The sequence below is a fragment of the Platalea leucorodia genome (assembly GCF_965183815.1).
Source record: "Platalea leucorodia genome assembly, chromosome: 2".
NCBI classification, from domain to species: Eukaryota; Metazoa; Chordata; class Aves; order Pelecaniformes; family Threskiornithidae; genus Platalea; species Platalea leucorodia.
The window spans coordinates 19,841,025-19,860,123 of NC_138824.1; the positions used below are offsets into that span (position 1 = coordinate 19,841,025).

Below are 19,099 nucleotides of genomic sequence, written 5' to 3' on the forward strand. Positions count from 1 at the left end.
CTTGGAAGACGTGGATCTCCAGGATGCAACGTGCCAGGCAGGAGGGAGCATTTTCAGCTACAGACTGCAGTGGAATGAGGTATCTATCTGACTAATCACAGTGGGAGAAAGTATTTGGGACCATGGCAGGGAGAATAAAGCTGTGAAACAGGGCAAAGGAGAAGACAGGCAAGATACTGTCATGGTCTTCTAACACAAAACCATTTGAGTAGAGCATCTAATCAAACACTGCAATCGCATTAGACATGTCCATGATAAAGTGGCATGAATCACTAATAATTTGGAATATGGTTTACAGGCAGACTTAGCCTGTAGAAACACTCCTAGGGACATCAGAGAGATTTTGATCAACAGTTTCTTGGTTCGGTTTGCCCAGATGCCTAACTGTACATTATATAAAAGTCTGTGTTTTATGAAGAGTTGCGCTTTTGTTCCACTCCTGCACAAACTCCCAGGAACTTCTGGAATATGTTGTTTCCTATAGCAGGAGGATCTGATTATATAATGCTCTGGGTTACGATGTATTTGCACGTTATTTTGCAAGCACAGCTGAGCTTGTTCTGAACTGACAGAAAGCCATGTGATCCATGGAATAATAAGTCCTGCTCACAGTCAAAATGATTTAGCCCAGGTTCAGCTCCTTCAAAATGATGTTAACTATGGCTACGTCTCTACTAGAATTGCAGTATTGCCAGGGCAGGCCCAGAGCAGGAGGCGGTGTAACCATTTGTGTAACCATTCGTACTGTAAGACCAGTAGCACGCTCCCCGGTACAGTTTTGGCCCGTGACTATTAGCAATCTCCCAGACAATCCCCTTGCATGACCCAAAGGTTAGCCTGGGCCAGGAACCATTCTTCGTAAGCAGCTTAGGTGCAGCCTCCTCCTCCTGCTGTGTGAGACATTCTGTGCGAGGGAGCACAAGATGTGGCATCCCACCTGGACTCAAGGCTGGAGGGTGATCCCTGGGGGGGACTCATATAACTGGAACGCGTTCAGGAGAAAGCAGTCATGCACGTGTCCAAAGAGCTATGTCAGCATGTTGTTGGAAGGCCTCAAGCCACTGGTAGATGAACATACCTGCAACATTCAGGCAGCTCAGGTCTTGAAGGAAGCACAGCCATGCTAGCAGGGTGCTGTCTAAAATAATTACCTGGGTGATACGTGATTATTGTGCTATGGTGATGTGATGACCCTGCCCCTGTCCTGGAGCCATCCTGGTGGGCATTTAGCTCAGGTGCAATGCAAGTTGTGTTCCCTGCTGCCATGCAGGATGCCCTCACTCCGGAGGCAGGTCTCAGAAACCACAGGAGTGGAAACACTGCATGAGCTAAATAATTCTACTTTGATCCCAGAAATCAAGCAGAAACATTTAGTCAGGTTTGGTTGTGCAAAACGGACTCCATCTCCAGAAGCCATGCTGCAGGTATGTGCTTCCAGCACCATTTAAGCCCTGATTTTGTGTTTATCATTTTGGAATTAGCAGATCACTTAAAATTGCTGAATAAAGTTTTGGTAAATGCAATAGGACTGCTATTATATTAGTTGGGTTTTTTTTTAATCTTAGTAAGGCAGCAGTATTAAACTTAGGAAAATGCTAATCCTCTTGAGGAACTGACTCATGAGCTATCTTAGCTTGTATTCTCATGAAAAATGTATTGGTCACAATATTAAACAATCCTCAGTTGACCTCTCAGACCTGAGATATTCTTTAAGTGTTCTTCAGGATGTGCTGCATTCAGTTAGGTACAAAGTCACCTTTCTCTTTACATGTATGAAAAATGTCTCTCTGTACAGTAGGCTCTCTGGTAATGACCCTATGAGTCACTGTCATTTTACAAAACATATACAGAAATTCAGTTTCCTTGGATAAAGGTTGAAAGTAATCGCAGCAATTCCATCCCCTGAAAAAGACATTCATCATCTTGATTCTCTCTAGAGTCTTCTATGTGAATTACTGCTTCAGAAGTGGATGGGGAAAAAATCCTTTGAGAATAGCCTCTCGGAGCATAGGCTGTGGACACTCCAGTTGGTTACCTTGGTGGTGAGTATCTTGGCAGCATAAATAGCCAAATATAAATGATGACTTGGGCAGTATTTTCTTTATTTGTTTCTAAACAAGCCTAACTCCACAATATCAAAACATTCTTATTCACTTATTTCATGTTTCACCCTGAATATCCTTCACTACAGACTGTGTAACTCATTACTTTTAAAACAAAGTTATTCTAGAGTAACATGGGCAATGAATACTGTACAGAAAAAAGGATAAATAGTTCTGCAACTCTTATGAAGAAGGGCTGTTTCTCTTCTTGGTTCCTTTGCAAGTGTAGTATGAGACCGTAAGAAACTAATCTAATTTGCTAAGCTTTGATTGCTCTTGATTTCAAAGGCACAGATGCTCAGCTTTTCAATAGAAAGGCTACGGTTAACCTGTTTGCACCTCAGTTCCCACCTTTGCAAAATGAAGGCCGTTAAGGATTCGCCACTTTGCAGGAATTCAGTTTTGCAAAGCTAAATTGCCTAACAACTGTAAAGTATGCTGAGATCCTGCTATAGAAGATGCGATGCCATGGAAGCCGCAAAGTGGTGTTATAATGCTTACAAATGCAGGGAAGAGGGAATGGGAAGAGAATCAGCAGTCTGGGCGACAGGTTACCTGCAAACAGAATGTGAGGGAGAAGGACATCTTTGGGGAGTAATTTAATTCTCTGTCTGAAGATTTATACCTGCTGGTGATGCCAGCTGAATGTTTGTTCCATACAACAATATGAGTTGTTCAACTGGAAGATCTGTATGATGATTTTTTAAAATGTTTTTCACGTCATTATTTGAGCTAGAGATGGGATCTCATTAATGTACACGCTGCTGTAGCTGGATGGGGATGTGCATGTGGAATATGCCAGTTTAGGGCAATTGTATCATTGTTGTGACAAGTAGATTACTGTGGCATCGTTAATAATGCTTGTTACAATAACGTGCTTTATTTATGTGTGAACCAAAGTACCTGGAACTGGCTGTCATGCCAGGGTGGCTATGGAAGACAACAATCCCAACCAAGAAAAACTCCTGATGAGGTTGCTCCGTGGTGATTTGATGTGTCTGGGAAGGGCTCCATTCTTACACCTACTGGCAGGTTTTCATGATCATTCTAATGGTTCTGAAACAACTTTCCAAGTTCTCTTAATGGTCTGATGATAAAGTATTTGAACAGGATTGTTTCTCCTGCTACGACATATGTTTTCTCCAACTGTTAGTAACAACGTAAGAAACGCATCCAAAACCGGCACCCTCCTAAGAAGGATGCAGTAAGTGCAGGGAATAGGCTTGAAAATCAGTGCCTCTTGTCCTCCATGTCATTGCAGGCAACCCTGGACAGACCCCCTGGATACAGGTGGCAGTGCCTGACTGCTTGGTGGACTATCTACATGCATCTTGGTGTTCGTATGTATGAAAGTGTGAGTGTTAGGGGCTGAAATCAGTTGTGTTTTAACATAAATTAGTATTTCCTTCCTAGGAGATACCACATCAAGTTATGTTGTTGCTACAGTGCTGTGCCACATATTTCTGCGGTCATTATGTTTTCAGGATTTACTAAAAGACAGAAATTCTGCAATAAGCAATTCAACACACATTCACATAATTATAACCTGTAAGATGAATGCTCTATTTAGCAAAATAAAAAGTGTCATCTTTAGTGGTAAAGCACACAAGAAAACCAGCATTTCTAGGAGTGGGTTCATCCCATTCTGAAACAGTTCTGAAACAGTTCAGATGATCACAACCACCAGAGCACTGAATCAAGTCTCTCATGGTATCTGTCAGCAACACATTGTTTACAACCAAATTTAGAAGTCTAAATGTAGGAATACATTTTAAATGCCTAAAACATATTTATGTAGAGCCATATCTCAGACTCCCCAAGACATGCATGTAGAGCTGCCACATATGACACAGGATCTATGGGGGGGTCTCTGAAGTGGCCTCTGGGGATCAGGCCAGATACCCTAGGTAGGGTATCTGAAATGTACTTGAGACCCAACTTCAAGCACTTGAATTATTCTGTGCAGAGAGTGTTCAGTTCCTAACAGACAAATATGCAGTGGCATTTGGGAGGTTGTGGAGTGCCTGAGACCCGCCCCAGGCAGAGCAGACCAGCACGGTGCTGCATTCACGCCAGCCCTGCCCTGTCCTGGTGTAGCAGCTCCGGGCCAGGTGAGGCTCCTCACGCTACTCAAAGTGACACTGCAAGCCTGTTCCCAGGCGACTGAATCCTGCCCTGTGCAGCCAGGTGTGAGCCAACTGTCCATCGATGGAGCCAGTGGACTTCTAGGCATTGTGATTTAGTGCAATTTGAGATGCCCTAGTGTATCCCACATGGCTGATCCCAAGTCAGTGTCCTATCTGCCAGTTTCCTGCATGCTCACAGGATATTAGGCTTTAAGACAGCCAAAGGGGCACTAGGTCAGTATGTTAAACACCTGAATTGCTCCCTGGTGTTTAGACACCACATTTATTTGTCTGCACCCTCATGCTGAGCTCTACCTCCTTCCATCTGGTCCTGACAGCGAGGAGGTGGCCAAGGGGAGGTGGGGTGGGATGGGACGGGGTGGTGAGGTGACCACAGCCCTGGGCAAGAGGCTGTCCCCACACAGACAGGGGTGACAGCGGGCTCTCCATGTCGGCCATGCTTCCCATGGGCCTGAGTTATGGGTTTTGTCCATCCCACTGTGTTTGGGCAAGGCAGAAGAGCAACAGCCCTTTTTCCCCAGCCAGCTGAGGGCTGGGCCTTCCATCAGCCCTGGATCCCCCTGGTGATGTGGTGGCCATATCACAGCGAGCAGAACGTTAGTGTCACAGGGGGCTGGTGACACGGCCACCCAGGACGGGTATAAAAAGGGCTGCGTGGTGAGCCGGCTTGCACTGGAGGCAAGCAGGTGGGCGAGGGCTGAGCCAAGCAGGCAGGGAGGAGGGCAGGGAAGGGAGGGCCGCTGCCCTTCCGAGAGCTGGGCCCGGGCAGGGAGGCAGGGGTTGTGGGTGGCACAAGAGACAGCGGCTGCTCCTCCTTTGTCTTTTAGCACTGGAGGCTCAGACACGGACACAACCAGACCATGGCGCACTCCTGTCCTCAGCCAGAGGGATTTGTTACTTTCTACAAGGACACCGACTTAAAGATAAGGAATAAAAAATGGCACCAACCCCAATGATGCCATGGGACGGTGGGCAGCAGGCTGGCAGTGGCCCATGTCACCGTGGGGTTGGTGACACAGCCAGCCCGGGATGGGTGTCTCCTGGCTGCCTGGGAGATGTGGGACTGGCAGCCTTGACCTGAGGCTGGGAGAGCCGCAGGCAGGGAGGCAGGGGTTGCCCATGGCGATGGAGGGTGGCTGCTCCGGTTGTTGATATTGCCCTGTCTTTTACAGCCACAGTCTGTACTGCAGCACAGTCTCACAGGCAGCTGGAAGCTCCCCACAGCCGTGGACAAGGGGAGCTCTGCACCACCCACCCTCTCTGTGTGAAACCTCTCGAAATAAAGTTGTTTGATTCATGAACCTATTGGCTGGTTCTTGTTTGTGTGGTCTTTTTGGGGAAACTTGTCCATACATATGCACAGAAATCTCTCTCTATAAATATGTATATTATACAGGAACACTTCATGACATAAAGGAAGTGGGGAGCCAGTCAGAGGGTACTCTGAGATCATGTGGGTGTGACGGTTTCAAAACATGATAACTGTCTGATCACAGTTGGAAACGGTACGAAACACGCGAGGGTATGACATCATTGACAACAGCAATCTCCACGTATGCAGTGGGCAAGGGCTTCCTGTTGTCACATATTGCTGGGAAAGCTGTAAGGGGGGGCTGGTCCCGCCAGCCAGCCACAGGCCAGGATGAAAACATGTGGGCCACCAGACTGTCAGAAATGGCGACTACCTGCCATAAAATGGCATCTGAAACAACATGGTGGCCCCTGTGCATGTTGTGGGAGGGGACTTCCCGCTCCGGGGCCCTTCCAGGGCTGACAGGAAGGGGTGGCTGGTGTCAAGAAACGGCCATGAGCCAATCACAGAGGATATGAAAACGAGAGGGTCATCTTTTACAAAATGGCGGCTTGGTGCCATTACAAAGAGCCAAGAGTCACGTCCTTTGGCCAGTGGGATGGGGCAGGACGCAGTCTGTGGGCTCCATACGGGCCTCGCCACCAGGTCAGCTGTTGTCAAGGGCATGGGTGGGATGTGCTGCACTGTCGCTGGGAATTTTCACCTGAGGCCATTGAAGGAAAACATTGCCCTGCCTTGTCTGTTTTCTCTTAGAAAACACCCATGAGCCATGGAATTCCCTATAGAGTCACATAAAGGTCCATATGGCTGCTATTCTGAATTTATTGATTGAAATATTATCATATATGGCATCAAATCCAGGACAGGCTTTTTATTACTAAAGATTTTTTTCTAATATTTCATTATATAGATTTTTAAAAAACTCTCATTCTCAGAAAATTATAAAAGTCAATGACGATGATACTGGTACCTTAATAATAACTTAGTAAATTCTGAAAGTCATGGTAGAATCTATGTTTTGCTGAAGTATATAAGCCAATTTTTTATGATTCAGATGTCTCTGGGATAGACTATGCCATGAGCGCTGGCATAGCACTCTTTCAACTCCCATGTAATGGAATCTCATTTGCTGCCCTTCTGTGATTCTTCTTATTATTATTTGAATCAATGAGGTTGTTAATCAGATAATACGATTAAACTAATGTACAGAATTAGAATATTGTCTAGATGAGACTCAAAGCCTTAAACTCACTGGCAATTTAACGTCTGTGCCGTTGTTTCTTCTGCTTCTGCTCTGATTTTTTGAGCCGGACCTCTCCCAGAAATGCCAGTGCATATGAAGGAAGTGCCTAAAAGTCAAGTGTGACATCCTGATGCTATTCAGAAAGCGTTGAAAAAAGATACTGGTTTATCACAGGAAGAGTAATATAAAGACATCTGTCGTAACAAATATTAGTCATGTTGCCACACATACCACTTGGTGCTGAAGTAACACTAGGCCAGGTGCAGCACGGGGCTCAGGGGGTGAGACTGGTCTGGGCTAAATGGACAGCTGCCTTGCCCCAGTCTGTCGCCTGAGGATACGACTGCAAAGGAGAGTTTTGAATTCAACTTGAAAAAAGTCATTTCTCAGTGTCGAAACCTGATTCAAATCCCATACATTTCAAGGTTAAGATACTGCTCATGAGTGATACTGACCTGTGATGCATAAGGAACCAAAACCACTGAAAAATCACACTTTGACTCAACTCAATCACTTTTCAGAAAACACAAAATCAAGTCACTTCATCATGTTATGAATGCTGGGTCACTCTGTTTCAATTCCAGTACTGTCTGTGAAGCTGATCTCTTGTATTTGTGTGGTACCATGCTGGGGTTTCACAGTCCTTATATGACTTACGAACCTATGTTCCCTTATTCCTGAACAATATTTAACTATCCTTATACTCAATGCCTCAACAGACATGCAGGGCTTAATCACAGCGCACCAAATATTTGATTCAAGCGATAAATTCTAAAGGCTCTTTTTAGCACAAAACATTTCAGTGGACCACATCTTTTATGACCCAGAGTACTACAGATGCTCACTGTGGTTTGTGCCAGAGACCCTGAATAGATTGCATTATGTGTCTGTTAAAAGTACTGGTAAACCAGCACAGAATGGATGGAGAAGTCATTAGAGGTGAGACTCACCTCAATCTCATTTAGATACGTACGATGCAAGTTTCTCACGTTATGAAGTCGGTTTCCTTTTTAGTGAGCGGAGAGTGACATTGTGGTGGGGTCTGCTGTAGGCCACCTCAGCAGTGAGAACGAGTGGATGAGGCCTCCTACGAACAGCTCGAAGTAGCCCCATGTTCGCCAGCCCCGGTCCCCATGCGGGACTTCAACCACCCCAGTGTCTGCTGGAGGATCTACACAGCAGGGCTGTTTCTGGAGAAACGAACCACAGCTGCTACCTGGAGCTAGGCATGCTGGAGATCCCACAGCCCTGCAAGGGACAGTGCCACTTGCTCCAAAGTGACTGAAGGAGCACGGGCTGCAGCAGTCCCCTCCTCGGCTGCAGTTACATAGCCAGAGTTGTGCTACTTCCAGCCAGAAATCCCCACGTTTTTTCTCATCAGCGTTGGCACCTTGGCTCCTACCGGGCCAAACCCATCCTGGCTCTGCCTCAACCTCGTGCCCCGGCCCAGCGGGTCCCACCCGAGAGGCCCAGCGGGTCCCACCCGAGGGGCCCAGCAGGCCTTAGGAGCGCCCAGCTCATCTCCGTGCCACGGATGCCGTGGAAAGGAGCGCTCACCTCCTGACAGAGCAGAGGAGGGGACGAGGCTCCCGCAGCCCCCCGAGGGGCCCAGGCACCCCCCAGGCCCGCAGGCAGAGCCGGGCGGGTCACCCCGGGGGGCTGCTGCGACCGGGCCCCGGGGCAGGACGGCGGCGGGTGGCGGACCAAGCCCGTCCGTGCCTGCGGGGCTCTCCCCGGTGGCCGGGGCAGCGGGGCAGGACGGCGGGGCCGTGCCGAGTGCGGGACCCGCCGGCTCCCGGCGCTGAGCGCTCGCCTCCTCCGTGAGCGCCTAAAATGTTCCTGGCATGCGAGGCCAGGGGAGATGCAGTGAGGAGCGGGGCACTTTTCCAACAGCTCCTCCGCCGAGAGAGCCAGTGGCACGGCGCGGCTCCGCAGCCCGCCGCTCTCCTCGGCTTCCTCGAGCAGCCCGACCGCAATGCAGCGAGGCAGGGTAAGGGGCTGCGGGCCGGGGACCGGGCAGGGCGGCCCGGGGGGGGCAGCGCCCCGACCGCCGGGCCGGGGGCTGCGGGGCGCGGCGGGGGTGTGGGGGGGGCGCGCCCGGTCCCAGCCCCGCTGACGGCGGCGTCGTTGCAGGTGCGGGCGGCGCTGGCGGCGCTGCTGTGCGCGGCGCTGCTCCCGCTCCGCTCGGAGGCCGTCAAGGCGCCCAAGCGGCCGGCGCGGACCCGGACCTGCGGCGAGCGGCCCGAGGAGCTGCTGGAGCAGCTGTACGGGCGGCTGGCGGCGGGCATGCTCAGCGCCTTCCACCACACCCTGCAGCCCGAGCCGCCGGGCCGCCAGCACAACGCCAGCTGCCCGGCCGGGGGCCGGCCGGCCGCCGACAAGAGGTTCCGGCTGCCCGTCAACCTGCGCAGCGCCTCGCCGTGGGCCTACAGGTGACTCCGGGGAACCGGGGGGAAGGGGGGGCTCCAGCCGCGTCAAGGGGCGAAGCGGTGCCAGGGTCCCGCGGGCTGGCGAGAGCCGGTTCCGCTGTGTGGGTCCCCCCTGTGCCTCCCCTGCCCGGGGGTCTCACCGCCCCTGCCCTGGGGCTGCCTCGGGAGGCGCCGGGCCTGAGGGGTGACTGCGGCACCCAGCAGCAGCCTGACGGAAAGGTGTTAAAGTAGGCGTCTGAATAGGCAGATATAAGGTAAATAAGGTTTTACAAACAACTTTTGTGAGGAGTATGTCTAACGAGCAGAAGGAGGAATGGAGAATGAATGAGGGGGAGCGAGCTGTGAGATGGAGCTCACACCCACACTCCCGGCCGGGAGTGCAGACCACCCCTCAAAAAGTCGCTTTGGGCAGGTTGTCATATGTGAAGTTCACTCAGCAAAGGATCATCCCCAAGAAAGCCCCTCCTGACTCCGTAGCATCCCCAGAGGGGCTCGGATGCTTTCCCCGAGTGTGGCTCCAGACGCTGCTGGTTTCTAAAACATTGTCAGAGTACAGCATGTCTTCTTGTTGCATACCAGCAGAGCCGTGTCTTCACGTACCCCACTATAAACACTCCCAAGGGCTTGCTGTCCAGTTTGCTGTGGGAGTGTTGGCAAGGAATGAGTACTGCAGTTTTCTACATCTGTGTTTTCAACCTACACTTTGCAAACCCCCGTCCCCTGAGGTGGAACAGGGGCTGACAGACTCTTTTTAAGGGGGCATAAAAATAAGTAAAGTAAATCTGTTAATACACAAAACAAGGGTCTGCACTTCTGTAGGGAACTCTGGAAAAGCCTGGAAACCACTTTTCTAGAACACTAAACCCAGCGTGGGGTAACATTCTCACTATCTGGTACTCTATATATATAGTATTCTATACTATCTGGTATTCTGGTAGTTTTGTCTGAATAAGACTGACAGAACTGGGTTCTCTCTTTTCAGCTTTCTGTAAAGACACTGCAGACAACACGAAGCTAAAACATGCACAAACCTAAAAGGAACTGACTTTCTTGCTACTTTCTGTACATTATCCTTCGTATATACCTTGATGCAGTTACTGTATATTCAGCAAACTTAAATATCTCCTTGTTAGTGATCTCTAATAAACATTTATTTTGTGGCATGGTTTTTGCCCGCTTTTAGTTTAAGAAGTAATCCTACTGAGAGAAAAATGGTTTTATTTGCTCAATAAGCCTTTCATAAACAAAGTATTTTTAGACATAGTATTTTTAGTAATACATTTTCTGTAAGCAGACTGAGGAATTTTTAAGTTACCTAAGTGTGCAGAAAGCAAGTACGATGAACAGAACACCCACCATTAGGCTCAGGTATTTTTTACACTGGTTTTGCCAAATCCTAGTGCTATCAGAAAATTGTTCTTCTGGTCTGAAAACAGTGCCTTCCATGCTCACATCTCGTTGGGCAGGTATTTATTTTTCAGTTGGAGCTCTGTATTGGCTTACTTCTTAACAGAGAACCAGCTGCTGTTTGGGGCCTGGCTTACAAAAAGTTTATTAAGAAACTGTAAATCCACTGTACTTTTCATCAAGATGTTTTCAAACAGACCATTAACCATTCACATACAAGTAACTTGATGACATCTCCAAGCTAGAAATTTTAAGAGATAGTGAAAAAAAAGTATTACAGTGTTAAAGGAAAAAATCTAAAATTATATTTAGGGGAAAAATTGTTTCTCTAGGGTGCAGAGGCTTGAATACACTGTCCTGTTAACAGATCTCATTTACAGCTTTTTTTTTGAGTCACATTTTTACTGTATCATTAGTGTGCAATGAAACAGCAGTAGACATTGCAAGATGTGTAATGAAAGCATAAAATATAAAATTTCTCATTATGAACAGTAATGTGCATTTGCTATTACAACCTGCTATTTCATAGATTTTTGAAGTCAGATAAAAGCATTATGAAGATCTGGTCTGATCTGTGGTGTTCACCCAGTTACCCTGGAAGCAAGCTCCCAAATCCCATCAGAGCTACTGCATAAAAAGGACATGCAACTCTCTATTAAAGATTGCCACTAATGGCACATTACATCTTGTCAATGGTTAACCAGTTTCACTTACACCATCCCAACAATTTCTTCTCCGTGGCTGGGGTGTTAATCTGAAAAACTGCATACAGTTCTCCTCTGTAATACAGAACTTTCTTGACAAGCCTGCTTACCTTTAATTCTTTTAATCTTTCCTCATAAACTGCTCCCCTTCGTCAGAAATTGCTCCCCTTCACTCATTCATTGCTGTCTCCTGAACGGCCTCCTGAGTCACCACAGTTGTTCCAGTAGTGAATGCTCAGAAGTTAATTCACTGTAGGCAGCCCCCTCTTGTACACCCCGATAGGACACCCCTCGAAGCATGAATCGACTATTTGAAACTTGCATCAAGATGCCTGCCCCATTTCAGCATCTCACAGACATCCTGCGCTCCAACTTCTTTTCTGCCCCTAAAGAGTTACAGCGCAATTGACTTCTGCTCTATGCATAAAGGGTCTTTTTTTCTTTTTGACCTGCATTAGTCTGAGATACCTCATGCTGTTTCTCTGTCTTCATTGGTGTTGCAGCAGTTCCCATTGTTACCATCTGCAGATTTCATTAACATACTGTTTATACTCCCCATTCCAGGTCATTAATAATAAAGATATTAAGTCTGGCTCTACTTACCTTCCCCTGCATATCTCCCTAGGCACCTGTTCCCAGCTGTTTAACGCTGCTTCTTGTAATTCTTCTGCTCACATGACCGTTCAGTTCAAGTCAACTGAAATTTTTTCATATCAGCATTTGTGAGAAAGAATGAAATATCTTAGAGATCTGTGTATAGCATTCACCCTACTGCATCGCATATATCCAAGTTTGTCGTTCTGTTTAAGTGTGGAAGAACTTTGATTGATTGACCCAAAGTTCAGATAATCCTTGTGTGGCTTCTTTCCTTGTCTTTGTTCTGTGCTTACTATTTATTTTCTATTACATGGTCTTTAATTTGGTTATACAAAAATCAAGACTTAGATCATTTTTGGCTTGCTACAACCCAGAGATACAGGAGTTGCACATGGATTGCACCACAGATCCATCTGGTCCATGATCCTGCTGCTGGCAGCAACCAACAAACAGTTGGTATTTGAGGCAAAAGTTAGAGGAAGAATATTAGTTCATCTGCCCAATACTGAAATTCCATCCTGATGGCCACAGGAGATCAGTATGTAAGTCAGAGCACAAAGTTTAATCACCCAAATCGCTCTTCACCCTGCAGAGCTATAAAAAGACAGCGGAGTTCCCTGCAGTCAGTTGTGTGGAGTGAAATCTTGAGCATACTAGATTTGCTCAGCACTTCAGCAAGTTGGTCTAAGAATTACCCAGCTTTTTTAAAAGAGAGAGCCAGCGGCAGAAGCTCTGCCGTGAAATCATCATGCCATGAAATCATCAGGCTGACTGTATGCCAATTTGTGGCATCTACGCAGGAGTTGCTTGTCCTTTCTAGTAGTATTACATGGACAGGCAATGAAATCCAGAAAGCCTGCTTGCACAAGGAGTTACTGGCAAGGGCCGTGGTCCTTGGCTGTTGCTACGGTTCGCAGTTGCCTCACAAGAACTAGTGATACAGGTTGTCTTACTGCCTACGGATCCCTGCTGACAGCACAGGATGGGCGTTGCTTATTAAAATTTAGAGAAGCCGTAAGCATGGGGAATCTTTACTAATGCAAGCTCAGCTCCAGAGATGCACACATAAGTTGCTCATGGACAAGAGCCATTATAAAAAGGATTGATTTTAAATGCATGCCTAAATGTTTGCAGGGTTTGATCATAAAGCTCAGAGTAATGGTTGAAAAATCTGATCCCACTGAAGTCAACAGAGCGTTTACAGGTAGTGTTGATTTGTGATTCTATTCGTGGTGCTACAGACCACAGGTGCCATTCATTAACAGCTGTATACATCAGCTCTATTTTTACTCTCTGTTGTCTTATGGTTATAATAGCATTCATAGCTAGTTTGTAGGAATACATTCAGAGTCTTCTGCAAACAGACTTCTGCATGAATTTAGCAAAAATTCTTTATGTGTATTCAAGAAGTCATTCCCATTTCTGAATTTCCACATCTTGTGGCTTCTGTGGCTGTCTCTGAGGCCTAATCCTGCATTTACTAAGGGTTCATTTACAGAGATTTCACTTTTATTGTCAGTGTTGATCTGATCATGAAATCCCATATTAGCTAGTCCCTCTCTCAAACATTGCCCAGCTTGTTTCTTCTGCTTTTCAAAAACCAGTTTCAGTTTCTAAGCATCCTTGGTTTAGTGCTCATCTACATAAAATCTTAATAAAAGTAATACAGACAAGCCTTTTTTTTTACTGGTAAAAGCCAAGCTTGTCTGCGCTGCTTTTGAAAAAAGTCATACAAGAGCGCTTTCCTTTAAATAATACTCCAGTGATTTTCAAGAACCTTACCCAAGACGTTTTTCAGGATTTAACATTATCATGTGGCACAGTGTGCATATCCCAAAGATGAAGCTGAGGGAAGGAAGACAAGGGGACACAGAACTGCCATCCTTTTTATTTGAGTACACGCGCGTACAACTCTTCAGAAAATCACTGTTAGCACTAGGCTATTTTATGCAAGCACTGTACTTACTACCTGTACATAAAACAAACTAAGTATAATGTGAACAAAAGAACACCTGCTGTAGAGAAATAAATGCCTTGCCAAGAGGGAAAAAAAGGTTGTTAGCTCTTAATCCTGTAAGCATTTCAGAGTGCAAAGTAAAGGGATGATGATCTGCTTATTAGACTTCTGATAACATCCAGCTGTTACCTTAGTGCTAACGGTGATTTTCTGAAGAGGCAGCTGTATCTGCCTGCCCCAGCACAGCATCTGACCCACAGGATTTAGAAGCTTGGAAACTACGAAGTGGTAATGTAATTAAAAGTACTACGTACGAAAGTAGCAGTACAGGACAAGACAGATGAAGTCTTTGCAAGAGTTTTACTTCTGACAGAAACTTTTCTCTTGAGTTTCCAGGCGTAGTACATAAACGGCAGGAAGTTTGTTTTTCACTGGGAGCTCTCAAAGCACTCGTAGGGTTGTAAGGAAAAGCAGCCTAGAACTAGTCACACTTCATTAGCAGTTCCAGTTCAGTACAAACCTGCTGCTTGTTCCAGCCGATCGAAACATAGCAGCCCAGCATAGCTCACTGCTCCTGTCGTCTGTAAATCAGGAGCGCCGGCTAGGCAGAGCTAGCCTTACATACCAGTAACCTGAGTTCACAGGACAGGGGAGACCCTCATCGAAATGACTGGGCTGTCTAGTTTGCCGAGCAGTGGCCACAGCAAATGACACAAGGATGCAGGGGACGCTTGGGTGCCAGTGGAAAGTTGCACTTCTCTGGTTCTCCACCACTCTTCCCAGCTGCTTCTGCTGTGTCCACTCCAGTTAGGTGCCTCTTTCACTACTTACAGGAAGGAGTCAGTGTGAACTTGGAGTATGTGTTTTGTCAAGTTAATTAACCGATCAAACATGCTTGCCCTGTTCTGGGAGAAGACATAAAAACATGAGTTGCAGTGCTTGGAGTAATGGAGATGCATTCAAACTACAGCAGCTGGGGCTGCGGTCATTACATGCACAGAGTGGTTACCTTCAATACATGAAAAGAGAGGAAGCAGGTCACACAACTGCATTTATACAGCTGGATTACTGGTGTTCGTTAGCAGTTCAGACCCAAGTCAGGCTGGGTTGCCTAGAAAGATGAAAATGAGGCTTTAGTTCTAGGGCCTTTCTTAACAGGTTTGAGCTGAAGATGCAGAACCTTGCATATGGCTGCAAAGTTTAGTGACATTTGACTTCAGCGTTTAATTTCAGGAGGCATTACTCAGAGTCTTCAGCCTTAAAGTTCTGGTCTGGATGCAAAACCACATCTATATTTTGGATCCATCTTTGGGTTTGGATCCTCTCTTGATTCCTTCCAATCCTCACATGATAGGGTAGAGGTATCTACAGCAAACTTAGCAATACAAGAGATTTTTCTATAGAAAGTAGAAAACCACACCATCCTTCCAAAAAAAACCTCATTTATACCTGACTTCTGCCACATGGTAATTCGGAAGGGAAGCTTGTTGTAGACCACGATTCCAGGGACAGTGTTCTCTTGTTATTAGTGAAAACTCTTATGTTTGCACCCAGAAGCATGTTCATGCTTTCCAGTAACATCATAAACCAGGTGCTAGAGATAATACAGTAGAGGAAATACCAATGACTTGACATATGGTGTGTTTAACAATCCACCACTGAAACTATTCACACTTGAGTTTGAAATGGGAATGTATCGTGGGAGAAAAGTCTGTATTCCACTTCCTTCTCTTCTGCTGGCTACCAGACATTTTATTTCACATTGGTGTGAGATCCTGTAACATGAGGGTATTTCCTGGGGAAAGCAAGAAAGTATAAACGGGACAGAGAAGGTTTGCAAAAAATATCTGCGACATCACAGATGTCTGGCTATGAGAGAACTGGTCAGATTTTTCTGTGAGGAAAACAAATTCCTTAAAAAGACAAAGAATCCAAATTATATGGCCATTGCAAAAAAAAAAAAAAAAAAAAAGGTCTCTTTGATGACAGGATAATCAAGTTTGTGTTTGGCTAAAGCTGTGATTCCAGATTTGTTTTAACCTGATAAACTGGTGATACTTCTGAAAAGGGCAGCTCCCTTCTGCCCCCATCTACAGCTGCCTGTTCATGCTGGCTGGTTTGTGTAGGGCTCTGTGTATATGTGGCAAGACAGCTGAAGGACCAAAATTCAGCTTTTGATGAAGTTAGTTACTTTTCAGTTGGATGAATTCCCAGATCTAATCCTGTGACCAGAAACATCAGCATCAACCCAGGGGTGGAGGTGAGAGGGAGAGCCAGCCTGCCTGTTTTGGCAAGTGCAGATTTTGTTGACTAGAAGTGACTGTGAAATCACAGCTCGAGGCAGATTTATGCTGTCCCTTCCACAGCTGAAACCTCTTCTCATTTCAGAGACCACCTGAAAAGATAAAAGGCTAATGCTTTGATACCCAAGGAAGTGGTACAAACCCTGGGAAACACAATTTAGGAATCACTTTAAATCTCTTGTGGTTTTCAAAATCGGTTATTATGAAATTGCTGTGGGAAGGGGGGCATTGTATACTCAGTAGTTAGTTTGTATCATCCCATAAGTAATTATATTAATGACAGGTATTTAATTTATTCATTTTTCTTATGTAATTTCCCCGCTTCGTCTACTGTGTGGTGATCCTATCCTGATACCAATGGCTTAAAACCCAGTGCAAGAAGTTTTACTGTTTTTGCAGCACTTCACAGTAAACATTACAGGCTTGAACATTCTCTCTCATATAAAATCTTGTGACTATTGCTCAGTTTTTTAGCCTCAGCTGCTGTGATTTCCAGGCCAAACATGGGAAATGATTGATTCAGTTTGCAAGAAACAAATGCTCCGCTTCACTGTTAGGAAAACTTAGCAAGTAAAAAGGTGGTGAAATACTGCAAACAGAGCCTCTGGGCAGGCTGGGGAACGCCTCTGAAGGTTTTTAAGAACAGGCTGGACAAACATGGGCAAATATATCTGAGTTTGCCTGATGGAGGCATTTGGACTAGGGGACCTCCCAACGTGTCTTCATGCTTTCTGCATGCCAGTAACAGCATGTAGGATACTACTGTGCACCGTGTGTAGGTTTAACTGTCTGCTGTGTGAAAGCAGGAACTGTGGGAAAGGGCAGAAGAGGGTTTTCTGTTAGCTGACAGGTGGGTAAGTGCTTCTGGTAACATACTCAGGGTCAGCATCCCTCCCAAAGGGGGGACGGGCTCTGCAGGAGGAGCACCGAGAGGCAGCTGGCCGTGCTTCTGGGCTGAACGCTTCTCCAGCCAAAGAGAGCCGTCACCCCTCGCCAGCTGGACCGTGCAACCATTGCCAAAGCAGGGCTAGTTTTGTAACAGTGTGAGAGCAGAAGGTGATCTGGAGGAAGCTTACAGGTACGAAGAGGACAGCTGACATAGGAGCTAAACATATTAAAAAAATCCTCTTTTTCTGGAGGTGCAAACATCTTTTCTAGAATAATGACACACAGTTGTAATAATGTACAAGTTACAGTCATGCCCAGCAATTACTTCCAGTATAAGCAGGAAAAGTGGGTAAAGAACAAAGCAGCAAACGCATCAGCACCACAATAAGCAGCTACACATAAGCACAATAAGCAGTACGTGTACTCTGCTGTGTACTTAGTTTTTTATTTCAAAAAACAAGCAGACTTGTATCAGCTTCTACTCTCTGCTAAAAACAATGGCTATAGGTCAGCCAGGATCTGTATGACTTGAGACCGTAGTATCACATCTTTGTTTCTGCATCTAACAACATCCAGAGAGGAATGCTGGAACTTGGACTTTGTTGGTCCAAGCTGTACTTCGGTTACAAGCTTTCCAGCTCCTGCTAATAAGGAATTTCCAGAGACAGAGCATTAATGAGCAAAAAGAAAGGGTCAAGCAACAAACTGCAAGACAACAAAAAATAGAGGCTATACTCTTGAAGCTTTGGGGCAATGCTTTACTTCCAAAGGTAGCAGGAGAGGGCAGAGAAAACTTTGTAACTTTGCAGTTTATCTCAGTGTGGGCATGCAAATGTTACTCTTCTCTGGTTAGAGGAAGAGACCGAGGAGGTGAATTAGAGAAAGCAAGCAAGAGTTCTGCTTTCAAGAGGAAGGGACCTTTATAGCCCCAAGTATACTAGGGAGCAAAAACTATTGCAGAAATAATAGTACAATTTAATTCTATTTAAATTATAAAATTTTAAAACGTCATGTCATAGCTTGAACAATAATAACGTTAACAAGGATTTGTACCAATTTTTTAAGAACTTAAGGCAGATCAAAAGTCTGGAAATGCCCAAGTGTCCTTTTAAATGCTCTATTTACCCATTCAGTCCAAAATGCAAAACTTACTCTGCTTAAACCCCTGAATCTCCCATTTTAGAAAGCCAGTCACTTCATGCTTCAGCGTGCGCTGTAGGACCTGATCAGTTCTATAAGTTGTTCATGTTTTTTCTTTACAAATAAGAAGCCAGACAGCAACAGCTACAGCTATTTTTCCTGGCAAAGAAAACAAAAACTTTATATAAATGTTTAGGGTCAAATCACATTATAATAACATTTTCCAGATGAATATGTCTATTTTTAGAGATACTAATGAATCTTTATTATTTGCTTCCCTATAGAATTTCCTATGATCCCACAAGATATCCTAAATACATTCCCGAAGCATACTGTCTGTGCAAAGGCTGCCTCATGGGGATCTTTGGGGAGGAGAATTTTCACTTCCGCAGCACCCCTGTGTACATGCCAACAGTCATCCTCCGTCGCACGTCGTCATGTGCTGGGGGCCGTTACATCTACACAGAAGATTACGTCACTATCCCAGTGGGCTGCACTTGTGTACCTGAGCAAGAAAAAGAGGCCGAAAGCGTAAATTCCAGCATAGATAAGCAAGAAATGAAGTTGCTGGTAAGCCAGAACAAGCCGTCATCAGAATGAAGAATATATAGAGAGTCGTGTTACAGTACTGGCTTCACATCATTTTACCACCTCAGAAAACTGCACCACGGCAGCAAACACATTGACTTACTTACCTTCTTTTTCTACTTACAGTTATTTCAGTTATAAGATTGAAAGTTTTGTCCGCTCACTGAGATCATTAGAGATGACAATTCATATTAAGAACTTCTTTAGTTCATCTAAGTATTTGTTGCAAATTCCGAAGTAGCTTTTTTTTTTTCTTAGAGCAGAACATTTTATCCTTGCTTA

At 45.7% G+C, this 19,099-nt stretch overlaps 1 protein-coding gene across 1 annotated transcript; it reads left to right on the forward strand.

Moving 5' to 3' along the window:
- Nucleotides 1-8,779: 8,779 nt before the first annotated feature.
- On the forward strand, nt 8,780-18,829 carry IL17D (interleukin 17D; the record flags this gene model as incomplete). Its single annotated transcript, XM_082337869.1, has 3 exons — nt 8,780-8,794; nt 8,938-9,236; nt 18,514-18,829. 3 exons carry the CDS (start codon nt 8,780-8,782, stop codon nt 18,827-18,829), a joined length of 630 nt encoding a protein of 209 aa, XP_082193995.1.
- Between the last annotated feature and the right edge of the window lie 270 nt (nt 18,830-19,099).